The 17414-nt window shown below is 36.4% G+C and overlaps 3 protein-coding genes across 6 annotated transcripts in view; 1 reads left to right on the top strand and 2 right to left on the bottom strand.

Moving 5' to 3' along the window:
- LOC107705468 (phosphoinositide 3-kinase regulatory subunit 4-like) overlaps positions 1 to 6411 on the bottom strand; it is a 13222-nt gene extending 6811 nt beyond the window's left edge. Inside the window, exons 1-11 of one of the 3 annotated variants that reach the window (XM_016508789.1) lie at positions 6180 to 6411; positions 5907 to 6037; positions 5064 to 5824; positions 4841 to 4974; positions 3504 to 4113; positions 2800 to 2934; positions 2424 to 2645; positions 2169 to 2342; positions 1943 to 2088; positions 1601 to 1804; positions 635 to 836 (exon numbers count right to left, since the gene is read on the bottom strand). In XM_016508789.1, the coding sequence (XP_016364275.1) occupies positions 635 to 836; positions 1601 to 1804; positions 1943 to 2088; positions 2169 to 2342; positions 2424 to 2645; positions 2800 to 2934; positions 3504 to 4113; positions 4841 to 4974; positions 5064 to 5781 (2545 nt within the window). In that variant the 5' untranslated portion in view covers positions 5782 to 5824; positions 5907 to 6037; positions 6180 to 6411. The remainder of the gene's footprint in view (positions 1 to 634; positions 837 to 1600; positions 1805 to 1942; positions 2089 to 2168; positions 2343 to 2423; positions 2646 to 2799; positions 2935 to 3503; positions 4114 to 4840; positions 4975 to 5063; positions 5825 to 5906; positions 6038 to 6179) is intronic. The other 2 variants (XM_016508782.1, XM_016508796.1) reach the window with 2 other exon arrangements.
- Positions 6412 to 6545: 134 nt separating this feature from the next.
- LOC107705494 (2,4-dienoyl-CoA reductase, mitochondrial-like) lies at positions 6546 to 12975 on the top strand. Its single transcript, XM_016508806.1, has 10 exons — positions 6546 to 6724; positions 7155 to 7354; positions 7788 to 7845; positions 7987 to 8073; positions 8164 to 8311; positions 10110 to 10209; positions 11508 to 11580; positions 11860 to 12006; positions 12341 to 12403; positions 12506 to 12975. The coding sequence occupies exons 1-10, from the start codon at positions 6656 to 6658 to the stop codon at positions 12563 to 12565; spliced, it is 1005 nt and encodes a 334-aa protein (XP_016364292.1). The 5' UTR covers positions 6546 to 6655; the 3' UTR covers positions 12566 to 12975.
- Positions 12976 to 14527: 1552 nt separating this feature from the next.
- calb1 (calbindin 1) overlaps positions 14528 to 17414 on the bottom strand; it is a 19810-nt gene continuing 16923 nt past the window's right edge. For both annotated transcript variants that reach the window (XM_016508820.1, XM_016508815.1), the window contains exons 10-11: positions 16707 to 16778; positions 14528 to 15302 (exon numbers count right to left, since the gene is read on the bottom strand). In XM_016508820.1, the coding sequence (XP_016364306.1) occupies positions 15189 to 15302; positions 16707 to 16778 (186 nt within the window). In that variant the 3' untranslated portion in view covers positions 14528 to 15188. The remainder of the gene's footprint in view (positions 15303 to 16706; positions 16779 to 17414) is intronic.

Below are 17414 nucleotides of genomic sequence, written 5' to 3'. Positions count from 1 at the left end.
ATTATCACGTGAAACGAAACAATATCCAATCAGAAAGCGAGCTGACAGAAGACGGAAGCATAAGAAACGCAGTCATGGCGCAGCACAAAAGGATTTGGACAGCAGAGATGGAGGATCAGCTTGTCGATTGTTTATACAATGTGTCCATTTTCTGTCAAAATCATTCCAAACACAATCATCACAATTTCTTCCTGCCTATCGTCCGCCATGTTTATTCTCATGTCTCGAGAGATTTTGCGAGATTTCCTGTGTTCACAGTCGGGACTCTGGTTGAAAATCTGTTGGTGTGTGGTGTGCTGTCTTTGTCACATCGCGGCACACCACACACTATAGGAGCAAAACGGTTAAATCTAGGATTTTTTTGTCCTCATGTTTGTAGTCTCTCACATTTTGAAAATCTTTTAGTGTGTACCCAGCATTAGACGCACAAAGCCTCCGAGTTAGTCAAAGTGAGTGATTATAACTTCAAACAGAGCTCGGCTACTTGAGATCTAAACAATATACCAGAGGCAGAAGGGATGAAGTCTGTAAACAAATGAAAATTAAAGATTTTAAATGGCGACCCAATGACATGAGAAGTGTATACATATCCTCAAATAACAGTAAATATAAATGCAGACAGTGTGTCACTCACCTCTCTTGTCTTCAAACTCCTGCTTGGGCTTGATGAGGTCCACTTGTCGGCCAGTGATGCCCAGTGTACCGAGATCAATGACTCCACTGTGGGCTCCATCACTCAGGTGGCTCTGGTCTATGATGTTGGCTTTGGCCTTGTTGGACTTGAGCATGAAGTCTTTCAGAGCTAGGAGCTTGTCCTCCTCAGCCTCCGTCATCCCCTGATAGAAACCACATGATACGGCTTAACAATTTATACAAGTGTGACATAAGTCAAGGCAACATGCCTTGTTGTTCCTGAAACAAAACTTCTATTAATCAGTCATTATTCGTTTGATAGAATTCTACTGGAAGAACATAGAAGGTCCATCCATTGACCATTGGTTGAAAGATTTGGCACATTGTATTGTATTGGAAAGAATAACCTACAGTATAAAGGGCAAACTAAAGGACTACCATAAAATTTGGGATCTGTTTAAACAGTTTCTGGAAAATAACCAAATATCGGCACAGGCAAAAAATACCTCTCACCCTACTGATTGATATGCGTATATATGCACTTTTGTATGTGAAAATATGTGGATCTATCTGTCTTAGCCTTTGTATAACAACTTCTTTACCTGTATAATTTAATTTTCTTGGATGCTTTGGGGGGTGGGGAGTTAAGATATATATAAATAATTTAATAAATATTTTCATGTTATCTTCTGTCTTTTTTACAATAAAAATATGTTTTTAAAAAACTGTCATTTCTTAGAGGGTTAGGGTTAGTGTCAAGTGCTATGGCTATTTCACAACAGAAGTGTTGTTCTAAAACAATAATGTAATTATTTCCTCATTTAAAAATTATTTTGCACAAAGAAATTTGAACAGCAGCCTTATACATTAATGAAGACAATAAAAATCAAATTAAATATAAAAATAAAATATATCAATAGTAATTAAAAAATAAATAAATAAAATGTAACAATTTTTTTTTCCTGACCTGTGAAAGAAGTTTCTTAAGCAGCTGGGCAATTGCGGGATCCTCAGGAATGGGGCATTCTGGGATGGAGCCGTTGCGCTTTTTTTGGCGGAGTAACAGGTGTCTGAAGAGGCTTCCGATGTCTTTGGAACGCAGCGCATAATCAAAGATGGAGCGACTTACGGGTTCTTTCAGCACACTGAGCAACACAATCTTCTTATCAATCTGTCCAAAGGCAGAAAAAGAGTTGAAAACTGAAGTGAAAATTCTGCCATCATTTATGTTGTTCCAAACCTTTATAACTTAATTTCTTCTGTGAAACACAAAAGGAGAATTTTATTCAGAGTAGTTGTGACTAATCACCTGTATAATAGGCTGTGTGATGAAAGGGTTGAGATGAGGCATGAGTTTGCAGTAGACGTCAGCGATGTTGAGGTGCTGAGCGACAACAGTGATGAAACCCACAGCTCCATAGCGGATCCACAGATTGGGGTGACATAAGAAAGGAGCTGTGGAACAGTAACAATTATACACAATAATTATGAAGCACATTATACAATGGCGTACAAGAGCGCAGGATTTCTCTCACCAATATCACTGACAAACTCGTAGATGTGAGGTTTCTGCAGTAGCCCCAGCTGACACATGCAAGTGAGGGCATTGAGAGCTTTATAAATGACAAACTCCTCAGCGTCACTCAGGCCTTGCTGCAGAAGAGGCTTCAGGATGGAGGAACTCTGCCAGCCCACATATGCTGCTACACCTGCAGGGAGGAGGAGATTTGGTTACATGTTGTGAGTGACACTCTGATATTATATGAAGTGTCACGGTGACGGCAACCTACCTACTATGCTGTCAAAGAAAGCTCCACGGAGGTGCCAGTCATTCTTGTCGTTGAGGAAGGTGATCATGTGGGAGAGAAGGACATCATTGGCTTTCTGCCTGCCGAAGAACACGCAGAGGCGTGTGATGCCATTCTCCATCAGCGTCTGTTTGACAATATTCTCGGGGTCGCTCAGTAAAGTCACCACCTTCTGCTGAACCATCTCATGCAAGGCCTGCAGCTCTTTGGACAAGGGATGGATCATATCCACAGCATTTTAATGACAGCCATGCAAGCTGGCTATTACTGTAGTGCAAAAAGTTATATACGGACAATATCTATTAACCTTTTTAAGACTACCATAAAAGTGAGATTTTATGGTAGAGCAGCTATTTACCTGAATCATAGTTTTCATTGGGGTGAAGAGTTTCTTCTGTGTCCTCTCCATTGAGGTCTTGTTCAGAGCTCAAATTATTCTCCTGCACCAGCTCCAGAAAACGAAGCGCTGTCTCTGCCAAGTGTGCTATGTTCTCTATATAATATAATATAATATATTCAAATATTTGGGGTCGGTAAGATTTTTTTAATGTTGTTTTATTTATTTTTTTTGCTCACCCAGGCTGTGTTTATTTGACTGAAAATATTGTAAAAATAGTAACATTGTGAAAAATTATTAAAATTAAAAACAACTGCTTTATATTTTAATATAATTAATTTGCAATTATTTGAAATAAAAATGTTTCATATTTTAAATGTCACTGCTATCACTTTTGCACTTTTTTAGCAGAAAAGTATAAAACTATGAATTGCTTATTTTTAAAAATCTTACTGACCCCAAACAAATTTAATTGCATTAAATTATATAAATATATATTGAAGTCAATATGAAATGGCTTTCACAATCCATTTTACTTGTGTGATCTAAGAAATATCAAAGTATTTCCTATTTAAATGATTTATTTTCTCAAATGATTTGTTTTATTTAAAATCAGAGACTGATTGGATTGTGAAAACTAGTATTTACACATTTAAAAAGAGCAATTTAGACATGACAATTTAGGGAATAATTTACTCCAGCATTTATTTTAGCACTAAAACTACCTGCATAAGCAAGTCTGACGATTGTGGCTTCATCTTGGGCCAAGTGGGCAATCCCAGGTAAAATGTATTCTGGGTAGATATTGACATCATTGCGAGGAACCTCCTTGACCAGCGCCAGCACTTTAGTCAGTGTGCGGACAGCCTCAGCCCTGACGCGCGGCATTGTGTCATTGCAGAAGTGCAGTAAGTAAGGTGTAATCCTGTCCAGCACAATCTCCACCTTCAGCCGGCCTGCCAGATGAAGAATCAGCTCCAGTGCTGCCAGCTTGGAGTCGCAGAAATGCAGTGTCTGCAGACAGGATGTGATCACTGACACCAGCACCACCAGCCCTTGCTCCTTGGATAAACTAAGCTCCTGAGATGCCTTCTCCTGTTTTTCAGTCTTCCCTGTTTGCCCGCCACTGCACAAGTTATTGAGGATGTTCTCCAGGTTCTTACGAATGACCAACACCCTTTCGTCAGCAGATTGGAAGGTCTCCTTGGCAAACTGAGCCATGTAGGGCTGAAGGAAGGTATAAAAGATTTCTGGGAAAGCTTTGCCTCGCTGCTGCTTTAGATATTCTTCGGCTGTCAGACGCTTTTCCGGTTCTCGCTGCACCATTTGTGCCACCTGCATAGAGTGGATGAAATTATACAGAGTACTACCTAGTATCTAACTAACTAGTATCATATTATTTATTAAATGGTTATAAATAAACTTTGACTTTGAAATGTTGACTTTGACCACCATTCAAAAGACTGGGGTCAGTAAGATTTTTTTTTAAAGAAATTAATACTTTTATTCAGCAAGTATTCATTACATTGATCAAAAGTGACAGGAAAGACATTAAAAATATTACAAAAAAATTCTATCTCTGCTCTTTTGAACTTTGTATTCATCAAAGGATCCCGAAAAAAGTAGGTATCACGATTTCCACAAAAATTAAGCTGCACAACTGCTTTCAACATTAATAATAATAATAATAATAATAATAATAGATTTGGTGTTTCTTGGGCACCAAATCTGCATATTAGAATAATTTCTGAAAGATCATGTGACACAGAAGACCAGAGTAATGGCTGCTGAAAACTGATCTTTGCCATCACAAGAATAAATGTTATTTTAAAATGTTAAAATAGCAAAATATCATTTCACAATATTACTGCTTTTATTGTATGTCTTATCAAAAAAGCAGTCTCAGTGAGCATAAGAAAAAGAGACATTTTCAAAAACAAAAAAAACAACAACAACTGACCAAACTTAAACTTTTGAATGGTAGTGTAAACATGTGTAAACAACATAAACTAAAGTGAAATAATACAAAGTATCTAAAATCCCATATGAATAGAAATGCTACCAGTTCCCTAATACTGCGATCTTCAATTTTCATCAGCACTTGTTCGGTTTGGAAATGTCCTTTACGGTAAGCCAGCAATTGTGAGAGGTCAAAGAGTGGGACACCCTCTGTAAACAACTCTGCAATCACACAACCTATCAAAAGAAAATAAAAGATAAAGATGTTTGTAAAATATGTCATATTATAATGCAACACACAGAACAAATATAATAGTGATGGATACCAGTTGAGAAGATGTCCATGGGCTGCTTGAGTTCTCCCCTGGTCCTCTGGCTATTGCTGGAGAGATCCACAAGCGGAGTTGTCTGGTCACTTTCTGTGGCAAACATGCTGCCATCCACAAATCTCTCCGGTGCAATATAGCACGTTCTCCTCCTGGATGTGTCGAAGAAGTAGTTGAAATCTGCAGGGTTGTCTTCAGGTAAGTATGTAGGTTTAAAACTAGCAAAGTCTGTGAGAAGCACCCAGTTCCAGCTTGTCACCATAACATTCTCTGTTTTAATATCACCATGACGCACACCAGATTTATGGGCCTGGTCCACAGCATTGAGGAGCTGGAAGGCGATCCACTTCTTCTCCACATTGTTGAGGAACGGTCGCGTGCTGATACGGTCATACAAGTTATCCCGAACATACTGCCGAAATAGTATGGCTGCTTTCTCAGTAAGAGTGGCTTTTTGAAAAGGCAGACAGTTCTGACAGGAGTGCAGTCTGATTTTCAGCTCCTCCAGCTCTTGTTTGTAGCTGGTCAGGGGCAGAGAGGGGTCCTGGATCGCAAAAACCTTAACCACAACCAATCCTTCTCTATGTTTCGCCCTGGCCACTTTGAAAAACCGCGTACTGCCAAGACTTTTGTCATATTCATAATCATGGATGTCAGAGAAGTAACTATCCACTGAAAGAATCTGTGATGGAGCAATTCCAGCCAGCTGGTTCCCCATCTCACTGGATCAGAGATGTCTGTGCTCAAAGACAAATTTATACCTATTACAGATAGAAAGAAGATGGTTCTGCAGTTTATTATTACAACATTCAGCTTTTTCTTAAGATTATTACTAATAATTACCTGCAACTAGAGTAGACGCATGCAAAGTTTTGTCATAAATTTAGTATAATCTTCAGAATCAGTATACAGAGTCTTCTGCACACACAGTGTCAAGCGACAAAATGCTGCATCATATCTGTTAGCAATACTCGCTAGAAAACACAAAACTCCAAATATTTACATTATTGCTATTTTCTCTCGATATAAGTTGCCAGTTATAAAGTATTATGTCACGTACATATGCGTATACATTGTTTGTTTACAGCACTGATGTAAAAATAAACGGTTGTTTACCTGATTCCTTGAGCCCAGCGCGCTGTCAACTAACCGACTGGTTAGCAATAGTTATTTCTTCCCACCTTACTCAAAATGACATTCTACATTTTGCCCAGGTTAAAACGAACGTTACTAACAAACATGTCAAATCATACGAACGATATAATATACAGACATGTACATAAAAGAGCCGCTTCGTTTGTTATTCTGTCTCAGGAGTGAACTAGAGGTGTGCGTCTCCATTGGTTGATCTGAGATCTGATCGTCAGCTCAATAGCGGCACGCTATTGGATGAAATGTCTCACGTGTCTGATCCCAGATCAACCAGCAAACCGGAAACCGGAAGATATCATTCGGGATTTTCGGACTTTAGTTCTAGAGTCATTTAATCAGCGTCAGAGGCGTTACTGAGTCCGACTTCACTAGTTTATTTGCATGTTGTGACATTGTTAAAACACCCTTTCTCTCTAAAAAAAAAGATAAATTTTGACGGAATGGCGCTGCTCAGAGTACTGACCGTGTTAAACAGACTTTCTCCAAACAAGTGCTTCATACCAGCACGAGTAAGAATTGTATTTTGGCCATGTGCAATTAAGATTTTGTGCATGCATTTACAATTTAGTTTCGAAATCTCATAAAATGCTGAACTTTAGATAAATAAACCATATATAAAATATAAGACTGTGCGTTTAAGTGTGCATTTTAGAGAATTAAATTTTAAATAGCTTGCAACGTGTGTTATATTTGAGTAAAATTATCTCTTTTAATTGTTATAATGTGCACTGAATAGGAAAACCGTGCCTTTCAAACTTGATTTTTCATTTGAGACCTATTGCATGCATTAGAATGTATAATTCTCTAGCTTCAGCAAAGAACTTGATATTGTCATTATGACCTTTCACCCAGTTTCTATTTATAATAGCTAGGCTACTATTTATTCCTGACTGAATTAATGTATTAAAATAAAGTGACCCTCTTTGCGTCCTTTAACAGCTGTTTGGAAATGGGACAAACACTTTATACCAGAGCAATCCTCCTCAAGCGAGATTCTTCCCACCTTCTGAAGGTGTTATGCTTCTCCCAGGAACTTACAAACACAAAGTGGCCTTCATCACTGGAGGAGGAACAGGACTTGGAAAAGCCATGACCACCACTCTGTCTTCACTGGGAGCAGAGTGCGTGATAGCCAGCAGGTTAGTTATTCTTCTTGTTAAAAATTTCAAAAAAGAATTAAGCAGCACAATTGTTCCTAATATTGGTAATAGGAAATGTTTCTTGAGCACAAAATCAGCATATAAGAATGATTTCTGAAGGATCATGTGACACTGAAGACTGGAATTCAGCTTTGCCGCCACAAGAATAAATTACATTTTAAAATATGTTCAAATAGAAAAGGGTTATTTTAAATTGTTATACTGTTATTGTTTTTACTGTAATTCTGATCAAGTAAATGTACCCTGGTGAGCATAAAGAGACTTCTTACTTTGGACACACCTTCACTTTATTTGTAGGTCTTTTAGTTCTTGAATAATTGCGAATGCACCCTACAAGCAAAGCCAAAACTTACATAACTTTGAATTCGAGCGATTATTTTTCTTACGTCTTCTGTCGTCACATCACTTCCAGAAATCTTGAAGTTTTGAAGAAAACCGCTGATGAAATCTCACAACAGACAGGAAACAAGGTACCTCTGCTTTTATTACACCACCTATGAAAGTCTATGCAAACATTGTCATATCCTTAGAGTAGTTCATGTGGATTCCAGATTATGGTGAAGAACTTGTTTTCATCCTCCTAGAGTTTGATGAATGTGTTCATGTTTCAGGTCCATGCCGTCCAGTGTAATGTTAGGGACCCTGCTTCAGTGGAGGCTGCTGTTAACCAGCTTGTAAATGATGTCGGCCTGCCTGATGTAGGTTTAGGTCTCCATCTTAACAGCAGTGATGCAATAGATTCAGCCAAATACACAAAACTGCTTCTGATATGCTTTGTCAACCCACAGGTGGTGATAAACAATGCTGCTGGAAACTTCATCTCTCCTTCAGAGAAGCTTTCCCCCAATGCCTGGAGAACCATCACTGACATAGTGCTGAACGGCGCCGCATATGTCACGCTAGACATCGGGAAACGCCTCATCAAAGCTGAGAAAGGTGATTATTATTTTTATAGAAATGGAGCAAAGGTAATTATTCAACTTTTAATTATGATAGAAAGCTTACCATTACAAACAGTAGAGCATAGTGCTAGCAATGCCAAGGGAATGCACTGATAAAAAAAAAAAAAATGTGTACCTGAATTTCAATGTAAGGCTCTTTGGATAAAAGTTTCTGTTCGATTGGATTAATCATTAATGGAAGTAGTTGATTTTGAGTACATGACCACTAGAGGGCAGTAAGTGCAAAAAAAGAGTACCCAAATTACTGATAATCTGCGGGATTTGTTTTAGTGATTCTTTAATAGTTAACAGAATGTTTTGAATTTAATAGAAAGTAAATTAAATAATTTTGTGTTGTTCCTCGATTTGTAAAAATGAAAAATAAAAAAGTCTGAAAATACATGCCCTTGTATCAGAATTCTAAGCAGCTTGACATTGCTTTGCAAAAAATTGTTTACAATGTACATCATTCCAAAAGTACAGCCACAAAATTACCTAATTTTACATGTAAACATGGTAAACCATGATATTAAATCGGAAATGTATAACCAAAAGTCCATCCATCCAGAAATGTAGTCCTATTGCTAAAAGGACGGTTTAGATCATTTTATTTTTTGTTCTGAAGAATTTATGTAAGTGCATTTTTGTTTTTGAGGGACACATCAAAATTATTTTCTGTGGTAGCTGGTCACAGATGCTGTCAATAGAGATAAATTTCTTTTAAATTAATGCTCTTTTGAGCTTTCCATTCGCCAAATAATCCTGAAATAATGAATCACGATATGCATAAAAGTATCAGCAAATCATCATATTAGAATTATTTCTGAAGAGTAATGGGTGCTGAAAATTCAGCTTTGTCATCACAGGAATAAAAAAAAATACATTTTAAGATATATTAGAATGGGAAACCGTTGTCTTAAATTGTAATAATATTTCACAATAGGATTGTTTTTACTGTAATTTTAATCACATAAATGCAGCCTTGGAGTGCACAAGAGATGTATGGTTGTCCAGATGATCCATGTATTTCTTTCACTGCCTGTTGTCTTGATGTTTATGCTGTAATGAGGTTGCCTGTGGCTTCTTGCACATCCCATGAGCCATGCTTTTGGAAATGTGGCATAAAAAGTTGTCAAAATGTGGGATTTTGTTTTGGTAATCAAGCCTGTTTTTATAATAGGCTAGTTTATGTGCATTCATGCTGTTTTCTGCTCTCTTTGTTTTCTGTTAAGATAACAGCTTCTGGCTGTAACCAGTAAGCCAGTGCAATTACTTCTCTGTAAATTAAGAAATCATTTGTCTTTATGTACATTTACTTTGCAATGATAAGAGCCAAGTATGTGTGTGGGTATGATGACAACAAGCAAGATAAGATGATTCTGGTTCATTGCCTCAGCCACATTAGTGTGTGTGTGTGTGTGTGTGTGTGTGAGAGAGAGAGAGAGAGAGAGAGAATTAGCTGCTCAAATTCAGACACCCAGCCTCTCACCTGATTATTTTGACCTCTTTCTGCTTCCTTGAACATTGTGATTACAGACTGTTCAATTACTCCATTAACTCATAGTCTAAAGATATTATACTATTGATAACAAGTCTGATCTTCACGACACTGTATTTGTGTTTGCATTTCATTGGTAATTGAAAACAAAGATTTTATTTATTATTTTTCTTCTTGATGCAACATAACAGCTTATACTGTTTTATCATCATCCCATTGTGTCTCCGATGATCTGAAGTTTAGTTTCATCTCATTTGAAGCACCAGAAACTGATAATCTTGTTGAATTTATAAAGGTGCTGCATTTCTGGCCATCACCACAATCTATGCTGAGAGTGGCTCAGGATTTGTTGTGCCAAGTGCTGCGGCTAAAGCTGGAGTGGAGAAGCTTTGCACGTATGTACTCTGTTACACTACAGACACATTTTTAGGTCCAATTCACCTGGTAGGCTGGTGTCTCCTTTGTGAATCAGGTCCTCCTGTCAAATGCCTTTCTAATATATTCTTGGAGGGCTGCATATATTATCATAATGAAGGTGCCGTGTGCTATGTTTCATTTACATTTTAATTGTAAGATGGGGATCTTGATCCTCTCCCCTCAAGGAGTGTTAAATATGTGGAAAATACAACAGGGAGAGGTGAACAGCACACTATCTAACTGATGATTCAGATCAGTAGCTCATTAATAATTATATAATCTCTGCTGAAATGTTTAGCTCAATGACAGGATTTATATATTTATATTAATACATTTATTTATATATTATTAGACACACTGCTTTTAGTATTTTATATTTTTATTATTTAGTAGTTATGTATATTACTTATATTAAAATTGGTGATGTTGTATTATTGATGTTTATATATTCATGAGTGATTAACTGAGAATCACTAACTTGATTACAAAAAGTTGTTTATCTGAATCAGTTGCCTTGCCTATATATATTGTAAATATTGTATTATTATTATTTTAGGTCATAGTGTTTTTTTTCCCCAAAAAAGTGTGTGTTTATATACAGTATATATTATTATTATTATTTTAGGTCATAGTGTTTTAATATATGAATATAATAAATATAATGAATAAAATATTTAAAAAATTTAATTTTTAAAATTTTGTTTAGTTGAAATGTTTGAATGTTAGTGAACCACCATTAATACAAACTAAAGGGGAAGTTGTTTTACTACTACTTGTCGCTTCTGCTTTCTGAATGTGGAAGTGTAATAAAAGTTTTTTTTTTTTCAAAATCTTACAAATATTAAAATTGATTATTTTAATTAATTTTTTTTAATCAATACAATTTATTTTTACTTAGAATTTTCAATGACCCTACAGCACTTATATACCAGATTTGGACCTTACAAAAAAACAATTTTGCTGAAGAGGAAAGTGGCAACATAATTGCACTCTGATTTGAAGTATGCTCTATACATTCTGTACATAAGATCACCAGAGCCTTAGCAGCCCTTTGATTGCATTTTCATTGGCTTGACTGTGAGTCACCATGTTTCTTAATGCTTTCCCTGTGTGATAAACCTAATGCTAAAAAGTCTGTCTCAGGAGAATAATGGCACTAGAAACTGTGGTGGCCATGTCTGATAGATAGGACGAGCAGATGTCCCCGAAAAGTGGGACAAAGTTTAAATAAATCAGAGCATGTGTAAAAGGTCTGACTGATTCAGTCTACCCATAGGTCTCTGGCAGCAGAGTGGGGCAGATACGGCATGAGATTCAACATTATTCAACCAGGACCAATCAAAACCAAGGTAATGTTCATGTTTTTAAGTTGTTCTTCTCTGAAAACATCATCATCCAAACCTAGGTGTGTTTATGGAGAAGTAGTGATGTCCAGTTTGTGAATGAATCATACTTCTTGTCAGATCATTTCAATGAAAACCAGTCTGAATTATTCGGTTTTTAAGTTTAACTCTCTGACTCTCTGTCCAGTTAGATTATTTTCAATCTTTAAAGCTTTACGTTTTAAAAATGTTATGTAATCCATTTGAAAAACAGTGCTTTACAGTGACTCTGGTATTTTTCTGAAGGGTGCCTTTAGCAGACTGGATCCCATTGGTACGTTTGAGCAGGTGATGTTAGAGAATATAGCCGTGGGTCGTCTGGGAACTCCTGGAGAGATCGCCAACCTTGCCGCCTACCTCTGCAGCGATTATGCCAGCTGGGTATCAGGCGCGGTGAGTTCGGTGACCTTGCGTGAAAAGTGCTTCATCTCTCCGGGTGAGAGCTCACCTAGCATCATCCCCACAGGGCCTCTCCATTTACAGCCAAATGGAAACGGAGCCAAGGGCACACACTCCACCCCTTTTCCCTCTCTGAATATCTGAGGGAATTTTGTGAAGAATTAGAGAAAAAAATTGTGCTGCAGAGATCAATATGGAATTATATGGTCCGGCGCATTACTGTAATGGCCCTATACTTATAAAGTTAAGGAGCCCTGACAGGGCAGCTAATATGTTTTTCACAGTGAAAGACAAATTTCCATCTTATATATCTCCTCTGTCCTCACAGATCATTCGAATGGATGGCGGTGAATACGTTTCCCTTGCTGGCGAGTTTAATGGCATGAAAGAGGTGATTTTTTTTTTTTCCTTCAAAGTCAGTCAATCAGAAATTTACAATGGGGAGTTTTTATTACTTTATTTATTATATGTTTACCTTGATTTTATTTGCTAGGTCACACAGGAGCAATGGGCCATAATGGAAGCAAAAATCAGAAACACAAAAGGATCGTAAACCTCTGAAACTGCAGTAACTCAGCACTAATGACAGTCCTGATCTCAATCTCCCATTGTAGTACAGAGGATCAACTATTTTGAAATATGATGTTTAGATTGTGTAAATTGAGACTTAAATTGTCTTGGCACATAAAAATATCCACCCAGTGACATTTTTATCACATTGAATTGTTGTGTGAAGTTTTTGAGCTGTGCTGAATTCTAGATTGTGACCAGTCTGCCATTTCTGCCTTAACTATCTATTGTAACGATGGCAATTACATTATGTATGCTGTAAACATGTAGGTTACCTTTTTAGTAGATATGATAGTTTGGTATACATTAACTCGTTTCATGCTAATTTATTTTAAATTAATTTTCAAATTAATTTTGTCAAAAATATATATTCTGAAGAATAAATTCTGCCTTAATTCTGGCTTTATTCTTGTTTAATTACCAGTTTGAGGAAAAAAAAAAAAAAAAGGAAAATACAGGCTTTAATTGCTTTGTATTTGTATTTGTGTTTTTTTTTGTTTTTTTTTAATCTTTGAAAGTGTTTTTAAATCAGGCTCCACTCAAATAACCACTGAGGAGTTTTTATATTCATTGTTTTCTGCTCTTTCATCCTAGTGGCTTCCAGTTTAGTTTATATTACTGCCTGTCTTTATTGACTGGGGTTCTTGACAGCATCTGAGAGTATAGAACACAAAAAAGATGTGGTGTGGTATCCTTATGAAAAATGGTATGTTTTCTTGTTGACTTGCTCTTGTTGATAGTAATGAATTATAATACTTGTATAATGCAGATAATCACATCTAAATTTTACCATTTGTTAAATGTGTGACATTCGATTTTATGTATACACACTACTGTTTAAAAGTTTGAGGTCGGTATTTTTTTATTTATGTTTTGAAAATAAAGTAATACAGTAATGTGAAATTACTATTTAAAATATCTAATCTGTAGTCATTCAATTAATTTCTTTAAAAAAATTTACTTTTGAACGGTAGTGTAATCATTTAATATATTACGTACTAATAGACATATTTAAATTCTTAATATGTAATTTAATATATTTTCTGGACAAAGTTTGAGTCTTGACTGTTTTAGGCCTCAATATGTCCTTATAGTCATTAGTGCTAAATATCAGTTAGCCTTAACAGTGGCATTTTCAGGTCAAGCCTAAATCACTGGATATTACTGGCAGGGTGCTAAAATAGCTAATAAATTGGCATCGAAATTCTGGTTTCAAAACAATTTTCCAGCTACAGCACTTGAGGGGAAGAGGCCATTCATCCTTGGTGTTCCGGTCAAAGGTGGCTAATCGAAAATTCCATAATATCTTGATTCTTGATATAGATATGGGAAAATATGAAAATCAACTGCATTTTCAATATGCAACTATCCTAGTTGATTTAGTTTCATCAAGCTCTCAACGTTCCAACTAAACAAACAGGTTTAAACACAGTGTTTCTGTTTGTTCGCAATGACGCAAGTTTTATGTCTTAGGGTGTCTGCTTTGGGAAGGTCAACTGTTCAATTATAAGATAAGATCATGATCTGTTGAAACTTTAAATGGGAAAGAGAACTCTACTGAGAGTTGCTTTGTGTTTTTTGCTAGAACTCTCCAACCCCAGCTTTGTTCATATACAGTACATTTTCAAAACCAGGCATTTATTTTGAGGATAATTTAAATTACTGAGCAAACTAACATTTTCATTTTGTGATTGTTGCACCGAATCACACAACTTCTTCAGATCTTCATCATTTACTCGTATTGTTCCAAACCCGACTGACTTTCTTCTGCAGAACACAAAAGAAGGTATTTAGAAGAATGCTTCAACTGTTTTTATCCATACAATGAAAATCAATGGAGTCCAAAACAAATCAACATTGGATCCCATTGACTTTCACAGAAGAAAAAAGTCATACATGTTTGGAATTAAAATTAGGCTGATTTTTAGAGACTAAAGGATCTATGACACACAACTGGATGCAGGTATAGTCATTCAATAAGTTTAATGTTTTCTTACACAGTGTCTGTGGTGTTTAGCATAGAGTAGCATGTCATTCTTTACAGTGCAAAATCTAACATTAGAGACAGGACTGGGGCGATGCATTACATTCGGCATGTGCTTGCAGTCAAACATACCCCACTAGCAGGGCCTGCCGTCTTGTTACAAACATGCATCGCAAAAGTAAATGCAGCCTTTTGGAGTTTTACACAGATCCCACCGACAGGCCGTGTTTCATCAGCATTCCTTGAGGACATTATTGCTTTTGTCTAAGATATTGTAAGATAAATCAATATTTATTATACTTACTGAATTGGTGGATATTTTGGATATTGAATCAGGATGGGGATTTGTTAGCATGTTGGGTCTCTTCTTTTGTTAAGGGAAATGTTGTGTTTATGTATGCAGTGTAGGTTGTAAGTATTGTATGTGTGCCATTGTTTAAAAAATCTGTACACTTAGAAACAGTATAGAAACAACAAATTGAAAAGTATGTGCCACTGGGTTGCCTGTCTATGTGAAATCCATGTTTGAAATGAAAAAACGTAAGAGGGTTCTAGCTACTTTACGCATCACAGGTGAGCTGAGGATGGGGTTCTGGGATGGTGTGAGTACAGATGGAGGCGTTCACATCTCCTCTGCGCACAACACCAGCGCTAACTCTGTTCTGTAGAGCTTGCCGCCATCAGACAGAGCCATGATGGCGCTCTTGTACATCGGGATTTTGCTGATTTCTAGAACCTGTGAAGAGATCAGAAGAGCATCTTGAGTGTTTTTCTGCCTATCTGTCAATGTGGCATTAGAAATGTTCAGTTTTCATGAGTCTCAAAGGCTTTTTTCAGACATGCAGCAATATTTTTAAAACCCAAAACAAACCATATAAATATATTGAATTATACACTGTATAATCTAATTAAAATTACTTTTTTACTTTATTACATTTATGAAGTGTGAACAAACCCTTGGTCCGAATGGCCTGAACAGTTGCTGTTCAAAAGCATGGAGTAAGAAAGATTTTTTTCTGGGAAATTAATACTTTTATTCACAAATTATGCATTAAATTGATTAAAAGTGACAGAAATCTTTTGTAACATTATAAATGTGTTTACTGTTTCACATAAATACTGTTCTTTGAAGTTTGTTAATCAAATAAAAAAAATTTATTATGGTTTCCACAAAAAAATAAAGTAGCTTTCAACATCGATAATAAGAAGAAATGTTTCTTGAGCACCAAATCAGTGGATGTGGAAGGATCATGTGACACTGAAGACTAGAGTAATGGCTTCTGAAATTTTAGCTTTGCTATCACAGGAATAAATTATGTTTTAAAATATCTCATTTTATAAAAATAGATAAAAATTGCAATGTTTGATTGCTAAAACGTTATTTTTAGTTATGAGGGCATCTATATGCTAGTTCACAATTTTCAACTTTAAAATGTAATTTTTCTCAGCCAGGAAAATGGACTAACAATATTTTATGACTCATCCTGCACTACATAGATTTTTGTCCAATCAGATGTTCTCTGAAAGAAAAGGCCCCTCCCCCATCAGCAGCTAGCAAGTCACTAATCATGACTCACAGCTGTAACATAACTGAAGCCTAGTGGTTATTTTAAAAATGGGCCCTGCCAAAACTTCCTGTATTTATAGTATATTTGTTGGCACAAGAAAGACAACTACACTTCATGGAATCGTTCATTCTTGTGGAATGCTTTTCCCTGCAGACTTCCACAGTAAGTAGTATATTTAAGAGTAGAAATAGTGCATTTCTATATGTGCTAATTTTGTTTGTTTTTACAAACTGAGGGACTGAAGCTGTTATCTGTGGTAATCTACAGATTACTAGCTGAACTTGCACTGATCCCAGACAAATGCTTTTTTAGTAGTTGTGTATGACAGTAGTTTCTTCCTTTTTTCTGTCCTCTAATGCTGAGAATTTGCATGCAATCCACATGCTGCAGCAGGAGATTAGATTTCTCACTAGTATTATCATTTATGAGTCTGCTTCAGGAAAATAGTTTGTGCTCATCTTGAGCTTCAACTGAGAGTCAGAATGCATCAACAGATCTCAGAAAATGAAAGCATGAAACCTCCGATCAGTTTTTTTTAATTTTTTTTTATTTTTTTTTATATAGATGCGTACCTTCTTGTTTTTCTCACAAAGGTCTTTGAGGAGGGCGTCAAGCTCATTCTCGTCCATGTAACCATTCCTGTCCTGGGAGAGGCGGAGAGCATAGTGAACATTAACGAGCACAGATGTGTGACAGCCACTGAGGAAACTCAGCGTCATGCCACTTTACCATCATTGCCTGTATTCTCTATTCAGACATTAGAGACGCCTCATGCAATGTTCTCTAGGGAGAGATTGGAAATCAGGGCATTAAGGATCGGTTTTGCACACAGAGTCAATGCAATGACATGCTGGGTCTCGGGGTGCTCATTTGGTGCTTTGAAGAAATAACAAAATAAATTATATATCTAGGCATTAGGCATTTAAGAGATAGTTCACCCTAAAATGAAAACTCTGTCATTAATTACTCACCCTCATGTTGTTCCAAACCCGTAAGACCTTCATTCATGTTCAGGACACAAATTAAGATATTTTTTGTGAAATCTGAGAGCTCTCTGACCCTCCATAGACAGCATGGGTCCTACCACAATCAAGGTCCAGAAACGTAGCAAGAACATCGGTAAAATAGTCTGTGACATCAGCAGTGTTGGGCAGTAACGCATTCCTTAGTAACGCGTTACTGTAATTTGATTACTTTTTTAGTAACTTAATTTAGCGCGTTATAATTTTCAAATAGTAACTGGAGTATAGTTACAAACCGAGGTCTCTATACGTTACTGA

This window comes from Sinocyclocheilus rhinocerous, unplaced genomic scaffold (genome assembly GCF_001515625.1).
Source record: "Sinocyclocheilus rhinocerous isolate Xijiao unplaced genomic scaffold, SAMN03320098_v1.1 scaffold222, whole genome shotgun sequence".
Taxonomy (NCBI): Eukaryota; Metazoa; Chordata; class Actinopteri; order Cypriniformes; family Cyprinidae; genus Sinocyclocheilus; species Sinocyclocheilus rhinocerous.
Note: the sequence above shows the minus strand (reverse complement) of the source record. Positions and strands in the feature narration are given on the sequence as shown.

Coding starts and splice junctions, on each gene's coding strand:
- LOC107705494 (XM_016508806.1), top strand. CDS start 6,656: ATGGCGCTGCTCAGAGTACTGACCGTGTTAAACAGACTTTCTCCAAAC. Junction 6,725..7,154: donor AGTGCTTCATACCAGCACGA/GTAAGAATTGTA, acceptor GTCCTTTAACAG/CTGTTTGGAAATGGGACAAA. Junction 12,404..12,505: donor AGTTTAATGGCATGAAAGAG/GTGATTTTTTTT, acceptor TTTATTTGCTAG/GTCACACAGGAGCAATGGGC.